At 40.4% G+C, this 13,077-nt stretch overlaps 1 protein-coding gene across 2 annotated transcripts in view; it reads left to right on the forward strand.

Moving 5' to 3' along the window:
- The window catches only part of rngtt (RNA guanylyltransferase and 5'-phosphatase), a 106,223-nt gene extending 99,716 nt beyond the window's left edge, over window positions 1–6,507 (forward strand). Inside the window, exons 15-16 of one of the 2 annotated variants that reach the window (XM_003446279.5) lie at window positions 1,817–1,940; window positions 5,928–6,507. In XM_003446279.5, coding sequence (XP_003446327.1) covers window positions 1,817–1,940; window positions 5,928–6,094 — 291 coding nt within the window. In that variant the 3' untranslated portion in view covers window positions 6,095–6,507. The remainder of the gene's footprint in view (window positions 1–1,816; window positions 1,941–5,927) is intronic. The other variant, XM_005475013.4, reaches the window with a different exon arrangement.
- The last annotated feature ends 6,570 nt before the right edge of the window (window positions 6,508–13,077 follow it).

Raw genomic sequence — 13,077 nt, forward strand, 5'->3', positions numbered from 1 at the left:
GCATGATTAGCTTCTGTCATACTTCTGCATGAAGCATCAGAGCCTCGTCTTATACTGAAACAGGCATGCTTCCTAAAGTCACACCACAGTTGATTTCTATTTATTACATTTACATGTCTAAACTGCAATACTGTATAGCCTGTGCTTTTGATACTTTCATCTTCTAAAAGGTACAGATACACAATTATTTAGTACTGACATTGAAAATCAATTGAAACTTGAAGGAAATGTGTGACACAAGAAGAATAACATAAGAATTTAAACTACTGTACATAAATCAAACTTGTGCCCAAATAGTATTAAAGACCAATACAAATAGCAGTATAAGTTCATTTAATAGAAACCTAACATTTATAACTGGAAAATGGATGTGAATGTGAGCATTCTGTGTTTATTATTCTCAGTTAAATGTATTTATTTACTTACTTGTTTTTATTGTTTGTTAAACAAAAGTAATCTGAAGATGTCACATTGGGTTTTTGATATTTCATATACTTAAAAAATTGGTTAAACTATTGATTAATCAGAGATTAATTTTCTTGTTTAGTTACAGCTTTGGTGTATCCGAGCTGCCTCCATGGGTGCTTATATTCTATTATTTTTTTTCTCCTCCAACCAACAGAACTTGGTTATTATTTATTATTTGGATCTGAGCAATATGTGTCAGAGAGTTGCACCAGCATTACAGTGTCTAGGATAAATTAACTGATGCGCTGAATGACTTTAAATATTCCCTGCAGTAAATAAACTTGGTGGCACTACACATTAACTCATGGTACATTTATCCTTTGATATCAAAAATGTCACCCAAAATATTTCCATATAAGACTTCTGAGTCTTCTTGAGTGTTTTCTCTCCTAGAGAGATCCTTGGTCTCAGAAGATTCCCACAAAAAATGTCAGTATTTGCTTCAGTCAAATGTTGCAGCTATTTGAATAAGACATTCAGTTAATCTGCACAGTGAGCTGCATATTTCTGCGTTTCAGTGAGGAGCAGTAAAGTCAAAAGTAGATTATTTCCATCTGTAGTAATTTGGTGGCATGGCTCTGTGCTGGAACCTCCCTGATGCGCAGAGACCTGCAGCTCACTGGATATTTTCTCTGTAAACCCTAGAGATGGTTGTGGGAGAAAATCCCAGCAGATCACCAGTTTCTGAAATATTTCCACCAGCCAGTCTGGCACCATCAACCATGACACATTTAAAGTCACTTAAATCACCTTTCTTCACCATTCTGATGCTCAATTGCTCCATGACTATAAACAAAAATATAATAAGTCCTCTTTAAACACTGTTTCCAGAATTAGTTGTGCCAGTTGGATGTGTAGAGTGATATCTGCTAAGCCATCAGCTAATGTGGCACTGAGATTAGCTGATCTTTGTGGCCTGTATGAGCCAACGCTGTGCTCAGTTTAATCCCAATTTAGTGCTCTGTCATTGCAATTTGCTTTGCTTTTGTAGAATTTAATGCATCGGGCATAGAGCAGCCTGAAGCTTAAGTCTTTTTCCTCCTGATGTCTTCTAAAAGTATCTAATTAGTATCAGTAATAACAACATTGATGATGATGATAAAGAAAATGTGAAGAAATTGCAGTTGTGTGTGTCATTTATCAAAAGTAGCTGCATTGATCAGTTGTGCAGCATGTGTCTGAAAACTTTTACAGTGATTCAGATCAAAGTAAAAAGCAAGGCTGCGGTAAACCAGACCATAATACTCCACCTAGATTCACAATTTTTCACGTGTGATAAGAGAAAAAAATATGCTTTTTATTCGCTTACATTAAAGGCACACACCGTCTCTCCTCTCTGTCTGCGCAGGCAACTAAAGAGCTGAAACAATACGACAACAAGATCATCGAGTGCACCTTTACCAACAACAGCTGGGTGTTCATGAGGCAGAGGGTGGACAAGAGCTTCCCTAACTCCTATGACACAGCAATGGGTGAGTCTTTGTCCTTCTCCTTCCAGCCGTTATTTTTAATATCCCACTGTCTCTTGTATCTAAGTCTAAATCTGTGCAAATAACAGCCAGTCAGTCTGTGATTAATGGGTTATTTTATCTTTTTTTTTTTTTTTTATTTGCAACAGCCTCCCGCCTCAGTTTAATTTCTGCATTGTGAGACTGTGTATGCGGAGGGGCAAATGTTATGTTGTGTACTCTCCATTAAGAATGCACACTGACACTGTGGCCTTGTCTTTGGAGCTGAGGACAACTTGTTTTCTTTAGCTCCTCACTGTGAATAGAGTAGCTGACATTTTACCACACAATTTCCAATCTTTAAGAGGTTTTACTGTCGTGAATGGGAATGCATGATATATTATTGGCTGATAAGCGAGAAAATGAAATCATTGTTACTGTTTCAATAATGAAAGTTCAGCCGATAATTAAATCTGATAGCACGGTGCATGCTGCGGATGTTAGCAATCATTTTTTACTTTTTGCTTTTTTTTTCTTCTGCTCTTTGCTTGCTGCCTGAGGGCAAGGCTGAGCTCCTCATGCAGAACAGAGGAGCTAAACAAACTTTAGACGACGCTGGTTCATCTGTACGACAAACTGTACTAACAGTTTATCAAACAGGTTGATCAAGAGAATATAAATGTCTTTAACTGTCCGCCGAGATGTTAACTTGCTGCCTCTGCTTCATCCACAGCCATTTTCACACATTACCTATTATGCCTCTAGCAAATTGTTATGAACAATCTACAGACTAATAATTAATCTCTGTACCGACTAAGCTTAATGTACAGTGTCTTTTTGTTTTTTTTTGGTTTTTTGTCTTAATATTAAAATTAAACGTTTTGTCTGTTGCTAAGAAATCATTAGCAGCATCACAGTATTTATGAAGACTTTCTGGGTGAGGGAGCCTTACAAGACAGCATTTTCCAAGCACCTGTTTACAATCCCAGAACCAGTTAAGCTGGTTTGGGCTCAAAATATTTCCATGTACTGTTCAGCTAGCTACCTGGGTTGCTAATAAGCCAAGCTGCTAGTCTGCAGGAAAGGTTCACTTGAACAGACGCATGATAAGAGCGAGACATGACAATCAAAGGAAGCTAAATGGAAAACTGTAGCAGCAAAGATGGCCTTTCTCTTGCCCCTGACCCCAAAGAACCAATCAGCAGGAACCATAAGTCGGTCTTGTGGTTGTGCTGATTAATGTGCACAGCGGAGGGTCACGCAGCTTCAGCCGTGTGATGCATCCTATTACTTGTAGGTAAAACTACGTATCGTTTGTCTTTGTAGTAAAGCTTACTAGGAAAAAAAATAAGTTTGACCGCTTTGAGCATTGACATAAACTGTGGTTCTCTCCCTGTTCAGTGAGATAGGGTCTTGTTTGTTGGAGCCAAAATGGCTGCAGAGGGGCAACGCCGGCTTCTCGAAGGGCTTTGATTGTGCCCTGAGAGATACATGCAGTAGGGTGGTGTGAGTTTCTATCAGCTGTGGTGCTTAAATGATGCTCAGTTTGAACTTAGGGCCCCAAATTGTGCTGAGAAGAAATCCCCCTACTATTAACATCACCACCAGCCTGAACCATTGATAGAAGACAGGATGAATCCCTGATGTCATGTTGCTTATGCTAAATTTTGAAAAATCCCAACCATGCAAATGTAGAAATGGAGACTCATCCGATCAGGCAGCGTTTTTCCGATCCTCTATTGTCCAATTTTGGTGGTCCGGTGTGAATTTCAGCCTCAGTTTCTTCCGCTGCTTTAAGGCATCTGCTTTGAGGTTCCGCATTTTTTACGCTGTTGGTCTTCTGCACACTTTGGCAATAAAGTGTTTTGACGGAAGAAGTGCCACTTGCTGTATAGTTTCTCTTTTTTGTACATATAATGATGCGGGACACTGTAATGATTTATAGCAAATCCCTGTTTATGGATGAGATGCAGACTCAACTTTGAGAGCCAAAAACTTAAACTGTCAGTGCTTTAAATAAGCATTTTTTACCTTTTTTTTTTAAGTACAAGGATTTGCTTGTCTTGTGCCTGTACATTAAAGTCTCTTTAATGAGTTTTTAATGAGCTTTGTGTCTTAAAGTTAGAATAAATCTTGAGTTCTCAGTCTGAGTAGCCTTTCGTCCTCTCCACCAGCAGCACCTCTAGAGCAGTAAAGAGGTAGATGTTGTGAGCTGTCAGACTACCACAGAGCTGTCAGACAATTTATTAGCTCAAGGGCTTTAGGTAACCATTAATCTGGCCCGGGTTATGGTCTCTCAGACCTACTTCGGTGCAACCACATCAGTCAAAAATCAAATATGTTTGCAGTCGATTCACATGGCCACGCTAGAAGGTGGAATGAAAATCCAGCTGTGATGGACTGCAAACGTTATCCATGCACATTTTTAGGCCATCTCTGCAACCCTAGGCTTTCATTTCACCTCCACAGTAATGGCTGTCTTGAAGACAGTGCAGATGTGGCACCACTTCGAATATATTTTAAAATAATGGACTTAATAATGGGAAATGAATAAAAAGGGGGAAAAGTTTACACATTTAATTACATTAAAAATGCTTCAATCAAATTGGGTTTAATTTCACTAGTTGTATGTTTTGTTGTACGCTTTAAATACGTGCCACATGCTATGAAAATGCACAGCAGCCACAACAGGAGAAACAAATGGACACAAACAAAGCAGAGGAAGGCGAGGAGAGAGAAAGCAAAAATAATAGATAAACATGGCAATAAACCATGTTTGTGTAGCACTTAATCTAAATGCTGAGTTCACAGCACTATGCAAGGAGGAGCATAAAAGTACATATTGAAGCAATAAAAACAAGAAGCACAAGCGAGGGAAAACACATTTAAAGAATGAACGAAATTGATTGAAGATGATAGAAAAGATGGTCCTGAATTATTGAGCTTTAGATCCCGAGGCGGACTGTTGTACAGCCTTGGAGCCCAGATGGCAAAAGTGCCTTTTATCTCAAATCTGGACAGATAGTAACACATTTGTCCCCAAGCTGATAACATTTTGCTTCATTTAGAGGCTGGATATAGTCGTCAGTGTGCTGCTGATGTTATGGCGCTGTCATAACCGTGCAGAGGGAGCTGTGGAGCAGGAGGAGCGTTTTTTCTAGCACCCAAAAGTAAAAAGTCCATATCGTGTTTCCATAGACAGTGGGAGGTGACTCAAATGTTGGTGCGCGTCTGTGATTAAATAGTGGTTAAAATGTACTTTAGCAGCTTGGATGCGTGTCGAATCCTGTCTGAATCGTATAATTATGAATCATCAATTTAGGTCCATCACCCGTGGACATGAGAGAATGCAATTGTTTCAGGTGCCTGAATCTTTCTATTATGCACAAGATGTCTCTTGCTTTTAAATATCGAGAGTGGACGGTCAGTGATGACGTTAAGTTTTTCGTTTTTTCTACCAGGCCATCTTAGGTTGTAAAAGAAAAATGGCTCCATAGTATAGCGGGGTTGTGTTAGGATAGACAATGGGCACACAAAAATCTGGCAAATGAGACATACAGAGTTACCTGCTGTGGCGACGTAACTTTTATGCCAGGACATCTCTGAGGCGGGCGTGGCTCAGGAGGCAGAGCAGGTCATCTACCAGTCAGTTCAATCATTGGCTCATCTTTTCGACATGCCCACAAGATACTGACCCCTAAATTGGTAAATCCTGGTACAGCCATCAGAGTGTGAGTGTGTGCAAGTTAGAAGGTGTGTGAATGGATTGTAGGACTTTGAGTCATGATGTAAACAGGCAGTTCCAGTTTACGTCATGACTCGCCTTTGCACCTTTGTGTTTTGCTTTACTTTGACTCACTGGTTCTGTTTAGGAAGAGATTAGCCAGAGACAGACTGCATTATTCAATCACCTGGGAATGAGAGCGTGCTTTAAAGAACCATGAATTCACTGTTGCTGGAAAAGCCTGTCAGCATCTCTGTTGTAACTTCCTTTCTCCTTTTTTTGTCCAGCTGTGTGTCAAAGCATCCGGGAGCCCGTCACTAAGGAAATCCTTTTTGAGTATCTGGACCGCTGTGCTCAGGGAGCACAATCCCAAAACCGGAAAAACCCGCGAGACCCAGACTCTGAGCTAATGCCCCCTCCCCCTCCAAAGAGACCCAACCGGGCCATCCCGTAGCCCACAGCTACGCCTTTGGGACTGCTCCACGGTTACGGTGTACATCCAGCCACTCACACCCAACAGATAAAGGACATTTCAAGGCTTTCTTACCTGCAGCACGTTTGCTTTATCAGCCCATACATGTCGGGGGACCAGAAAACCTCGATGTCATTAAATTACATTGTAGACCTCTTTGTAGCTTTAATTGCCTGTGTTCTTATTAAAATGTAAAAAAAAAAAAAAAAAATTACGCTTAGGTAATTTTTTTTTCTTTGTTTTGCTGTTTATAATTTTAAACAACTGAGCTAATTGATATTTATTTACTTGGGAATTGTTATAGCAACAAATAACACCTGACAAACCGTGTTCATGTTTTGTCAACTAGTTCCTTAATTTGATTTTGAAAGAGGAGTAAACATCTTCAAAGCTCAGTCTGCTGTCTTGATGAGTCTACACTACAAAAATAGTTTCCACCATCAGAGGTCTCATGTAGATTTACACAAAGCTGCGCGGATGTTCAATTAACAGATTAAGGTTTCTCATTGAGTTCCACCTGTAAGACTCAGGCGGGGGTTTCCAAATGTTTTCATATCTCAGATAAGGATTAGATCTCAGTACTCTGCCTCAGCCCATCTGTGTGGACTTTTGTTTTAAAGGCCACATGGGTGGGCGGGGGAGATGACAACGTGATTACACAGTCTCTACAAAGTAACTACAAAGAAGTAAAACCAGTGAAGTCAAGCTGCAGATGGGTGGCACACAAAAGGAAACAAAAATCAACAAATTGTCTCGCAGAAGTAAAGAAGCTTCAAACGGAAGGATAAATACAACTCTTCCAGAAGATTAGAGCCTCAAATCGCTTGACTTTGATTTTAATTCGCCATGCGCTCGTTGTTCCCCAGTTTTCATCTACACCGAGGCATTAAAGGGGGCTTAATAAGCTAAAAGGTTTATTCTATATTCAGCATCAAAGTGAAGAACACTGTTTTTTGTGTTTAGCCAATTAGGATTTTGTTTTTTAAAAAATGTCTTGCCTGCCATGTGATTTGGCTTCAAATAGGCAGAAAAAATCTTAGACGCTTTTCAGTCTAAGAAACAGCACATCTGTGTGAAAAACACCATTTTAAGGTTTATTTTGTTTGTCAAGGACCAGGTAAAAGTTTAATAGAAAAGTCGCTTCATTCAGATTTAACTGATTTTTCCTCTGAAGGCCCCGGGCAGGAGGACAAAACACAACAAAATGCAGTTAAAGTAAAATCAAACAGAAGCTTAAAGAATATAAATGCTGACTGTAATGTGCTGTAGTTACAAAATGTCTATACTAATTGTTACATAACCACCTGCCACAGAATAACATCTGTGAACATGTGAGTAGGGATACTTTTAGTTGGGTCTTTTATGTATTTGGACTATAGTCATGGATGATGTTACTGAATTATGAGTTTACAGCATTAATTCGAGAAGTTTAACAAACATTAGATTAACAGTTTGGTCATTTTTCACACATTCCCTTCATTTTTTCAGGGTATGAATTGATTGGACATTTCACCGATGAGCTCTTTCAAGGCTTGGTGTGACTGTTTTCCCTCATTATTTCATGATAAGTCTGTTCAGACTTCTTTGTACCAACGCTCCAGAGCCTGGTGTAAATTATTTAATATTTTAGGTACAATTGTGAGATAAAATGCACAAAAAAATCACCTTCAGTGAAGGTAATACAAAAATATTTTTGTACACACTGGCAAAAAAAATCTGTCCTCTTGATCTGAACCTTTGGGGCTTCGACACATTTGTAAAGGTGGCTGAACTGCATTAACAGTCCCTTTTACACCATCGGGACATGTAAATTACAGTTTCAGTCCTGAATTAGTCACCCCTGACATTAATTTAAGAAACAGACCAAATTTCTACATGTGACTTTTAAAAAAAAAATGATAAACTGGTCCTTGGTGGATCTTAAAATGATAAAATACAACTTCAGATGAACAACAACACATGACATATTACACCATGTTATTTATTCATTTATTTAAGAGAAACTAAGTCAAAATGAAGATGGTTTACTGCTTCTATTGGAATGAAAAAGGTAAGTGGCAGCCAGCTGACGCTAATCAAATGCACTTGGTTAACTGATCATCTGCTGCACGTGTGAGCACCTCTAACTTGCTACCCATCAATCTGGGAAGGGTTTTAAGGTCATTTCCAAACAATTATTCACAGGTGGAAAACGATACTGATAGTGTCTAGTCTTCCCAGGAGTGGACGTCAAAGTAAAATCACCACAAACTCAGACTGTGCACTTCTCTGAGAAACTGCAAAAAATTGAAGATTCTACGGGCCTCAGTTAGCATGTTAAATGTTAAATTTCATGACAACACAGTTGGAAAAAGACTGGACAAGAATGTTTGGAAGGTTTATTAGAAGAAAACCTCTTGGGTTTGGTTTGTAAAGTTGCATCTGAACAAACAAACCGACCAAGATCAAAGTGCTTTAGACAAACGAGACCAAAGTGGAAATGTTTGGCCATAACGCACAGTGAAAACCAAACACAGCGCACCAACTGTCAAGGTCAGGCTGGTGGAGGGATGATGATTTGGGTTTGTTTTGTAGCCACAGGACCCGGGCACCTTCCAGGCCTCGAGTCAGTCATATACTCTTCTGTACATATTCTACAGTCAAAATACAGGGCATCTGTCTGACAGCTAAAGCTTGGCCAAAACTGAAAAACCCCAACCCCAAGTACAGCAGCAAACCTGCAACAAAATGACTAAAAATGGGGGAGAAAATCACTGTCAGTGCTGTGGTGGGACCTTAAGAAAGCTGTGCCTGCGAACCTCAATGAACTGAAGCAACGCCACAAAGAAGAGTGGTCCAAAATCCCTTTACAATGATATAAGAGTCATCATGTATTTAACAAAATCTAGGCCAAGAATGAAGAAGCGTTGCATCCTGTGATTCAGTTGCTTGTAGAACCTCATTTAAATAGCAGTATTGCTGTTCATCTTAGGTTGTTTAAGAACCTAGAAAGATCCAGATGTACGTAAACCTCCACAATTTAATTGTGTAATATGTGAGTGCTGTAAAGAGAAAAAAAAAAGCTCCACACTATACCTCAGCAAACTTGAGTGAAACATTAATCCTGTCTTTTCATATTAGCGCCACATATGCAGCCATGTTTCTTGGCCAAATTTCGGTGGAAATGTCAGTGAAAGCTCGTGCCTGATCTGTATGCTGCGAGCATAGAGAGTCACAGGCTGTGGCCATGCAGAAAAAGCTAATTAAAACATTTAACATACAAGATTAATCATCGGCCTCGAGACAAACAAATATTTATCTTTTTAATTAAGTGTTCTGCTGAGGGGTATGACAGGAATAACAAGTCATCAACCCTTTTCAAAACAGACACATGCCCTGGTCCCCAGGCAGCAGTTTTCCGCCACCTCTATAACCCATTGTGTGGCGCTTGACCTCTGACCTCCCTGTGAGGCCCAGGCAAATGAAGATAATTCCTCCTGCGATTATTAAACGTGCTCAACGTTGCCGCTTTGTTTTAATCCCTTCGGTAAAGCCTGTTGCCAGGAAACATATGGATTATTTTCTTAACCTGTTGCCCACATTGTTGCTTTGAGTAACTCCCATCTGCAGCGCTCATCGCCCACTGTTGTTTTTGTAGAAATGATTTACACAGAGGACTATGTAATCAGCTATATTTAATTGTTTATTACGGGTCTCTCTATTGCTCGCTCATAGTGGATGATACCACTTCGACGTTCAGTGACTCTATTTCTGCTTCTGTGTGACTAAAAGTTACCATTTCAGAACAATTGTGAGGTGGAACTTTGTTTGAAACGTGTCTCTCTGCACCCCCATGCTGCGAAGGATTTTTTTTCCTTCTCTTTTAGGATCAAGAGTCAGAATTTGTGCTTATTTTAAGATTAGGGTGACGTTGAGCGGTTAGTCATGCAGGAGAATTTAGAGCAGGAGTTAGGAAATGAATGTAAGTTAGGGGAGCGTAACACACGAGTGTAACAAATCATGCGTGTGTGTTTTGAGTTCCTGTCGGTTGGCGCCCGAGGCGCCCGTTCTCCTTATAGCGGGGATGGATGAGCTGCACTCCCAGGGCTCTCTTCCCCTCCGGCTCCACATGAAAGCTGGCTGATTTTCATCAAAGCCTCCCCTCACCTTTTTGTCGTGAGGTTGCTGCCGCAGAGAGGCCGCCGCTCTCATGCAGCAGGTGCGGGATTCATACCTGTTTTTCTGTTTTCATTTCTTTTCTCTACGAGCTTAAATTTCATTCAGTTAAATCCATCCTTGCAAACTGTTCTTCTAGATTTAATATTGACCCAAACCTGTTTTATTTTTCCAAAACCCCTTCGGCGGCTTCTGCGTCGTGTTCCTCATGAAAACGTGGCGGAAGACGGAAGCTCGAGGAAACGCAGACGGACACATGAAAAGGAAGATCCTGCTTCGTCAATAATGCGTTTCCTCTGGGTGTGTTTGTGCCCCAGAGTGGAGGAGGTGAGGAGGGGAGCGCCGCTGCGGCTGTATGGATCTGGAAATCCAAACACACTCTGTCTTTGTATGAGCACAGGTGGTGTAGCAAAGATTACCAGGCTCTCACTCTCAGCTCAGGTGTTGGAGGCTGAAAGCCACTGAGCTTCACTGCAATATTAATTCAGCAGAGACGACTTGCGGGTCATTATTGTCTCAGTATTACCTGCATTTTGAATAATGCATGTCTGCGGCTCTCACTGTTGAGAGGTGCAGAAATATTCTGTTTGCAGCTCAGAGCAGCTCGTGTACTGACGGTGTTTGCAATTACTGTAAACTACGTTTTTGTTATCTCGAAAAAAAAACCAATGTGTGATTCAAATTAATAATAATTAAACGATATGGGGAAATTCATTCATTTTTCATAATCAAACCACTCCTTGTACAGTAAATTCATGATGTCATCATTTAGTTTATTCTTCAAGTGATCAAATAGGGCCAAATATGGCCCCAGCAGTATATTTAAATGTGATGCGTTTATTAGTAGCATGATTTACTGCTGCAGAAACCTTGATTGTCAGTATTTCTGCACAAAAAAATTAAATGTAATGCATCTATAAACAAGATGTATGTTTAGGCTTTGTTTTAAACAGGTAGTAACTAGTACCCTGACTCTGACGACTTCATTATAATTTGTTGGGTCTCTGCATTCATGTGGATGTTCCTACAACATGCACCAGCCACCTAAACATTTTTGCAGATCAAGGCCACCTCCCCAATGACAACAGCCTTCTCTGGCAAGATGTACACACTGAAACACGCCAAAAGCAGCTCAGGAACACATCAACGAATATAACGAAGACCTTCGACCTCCACCGAATCAAGAACTGGTGCCAGATGCTACAAGACACCCCGAGAGTGCCCTGTGTCCACACATGGAGCTGTTTTGGACAGGACCTAATATTGGTTTGATTGGTATATTCAATTCAATTCAATTCAATTCAATTTTATTTATATAGCGCCAAATCACAACAAAAGTCGCCTCAAGGCGCTTTATATTGTACAGTAGATAGCACAATAATAAATACAGAGAAAAACCCAACAATCATATGACCCCCTATGAGCAAGCACTTTGGCGACAGTGGGAAGGAAAAACTCCCTTTTAACAGGAAGAAACCTCCGGCAGAACCAGGCTCAGGGAGGGGCGGCCATCTGCTGCGACCGGTTGGGGTGAAAGAAGGAAAACAGGATAAAGACATGCTGTGGAAGAGAGACAGAGATTAATAACAGATATGATTCGATGCAGAGAGGTCTATTAGCACATAGTGAGTGAGAAAGGTGACTGGAAGGGAAAAACTCAATGCATCATGGGAATCCCCGGCAGCCTACGTCTATTGCAGCATAACTAAGGGAGGATTCAGGGTCACCTGGTCCAGCCCTAACTATATGCTTTAGCAAAAAGGAAAGTTTTAAGCCTAATCTTGAAAGTAGAGATAGTGTCTGTCTCCCGAATCCAAACTGGAAGTTGGTTCCACAGAAGAGGGGCCTGAAAACTGAAGGCTCTGCCTCCCATTCTACTTTTAAATACTCTAGGAACAACAAGTAGGCCTGCAGTGCAAGAGCGAAGTGCTCTAATAGGGTGATATGGTACTACAAGGTCATTAAGATAAGATGGGGCCTGATTATTTAAGACCTTGTATGTGAGGAGCAGGATTTTGAATTCAATTCTGGATTTAACAGGAAGCCAATGAAGGGAAGCCAAAACAGGAGAAATATGCTCTCTCTTTCTAGTCCCTGTCAGTACCCTTGCTGCAGCATTTTGGATTAGCTGAAGGCTTTTCAGCGAGTTTTTAGGACATCCTGATAATAAAGAATTACAGTAGTCCAGCCTGGAAGTAATAAATGCATGAACTAGTTTTTCAGCATCACTCTGAGACAGGATATTTCTAATTTTAGAGATGTTGCGCAAATGGAAGAAAGCAGTCTTACATATTTGTTTAATATGTGCGTTGAAGGACATGTCCTGGTCAAAAATGACTCCAAGGTTCCTCACAGCATTACTGGAGGCCAAGGTAATGCCATCCAGAGTAAGAATCTGCTTAGATACCATATTTCTAAGATTTTCAGGGCCGAGTACAATAACCTCAGTTTTATCTGAATTAAGAAGCAGAAAGTTAGCGGCCATCCAGGTCTTTATGTCTTTAAGACATTCCTGCAGTTTAACTAATTGGTCTGTGATACCTGGCTTCATGGATAGATAGAGCTGCGTGTCATCTGCATAGCAGTGAAAATTTATGCTATGTCTTCTAATGATGCTGCCTAAGGGAAGCATGTATAATGTAAATAGAATTGGTCCTAGCACTGAACCCTGTGGAACTCCATAATTGACCTTAGTGTGTGAAGAGGACTCTCCATTTACATGTACAAATTGGAGTCTATTAGATAGATATGATACAAACCACTGCAGTGCAGTACCTGTAATACCTACAGCATGTCATAATCCAAATTTC

This window comes from Oreochromis niloticus, linkage group LG15, assembly GCF_001858045.2.
Source record: "Oreochromis niloticus isolate F11D_XX linkage group LG15, O_niloticus_UMD_NMBU, whole genome shotgun sequence".
Classification (NCBI taxonomy): domain Eukaryota; kingdom Metazoa; phylum Chordata; class Actinopteri; order Cichliformes; family Cichlidae; genus Oreochromis; species Oreochromis niloticus.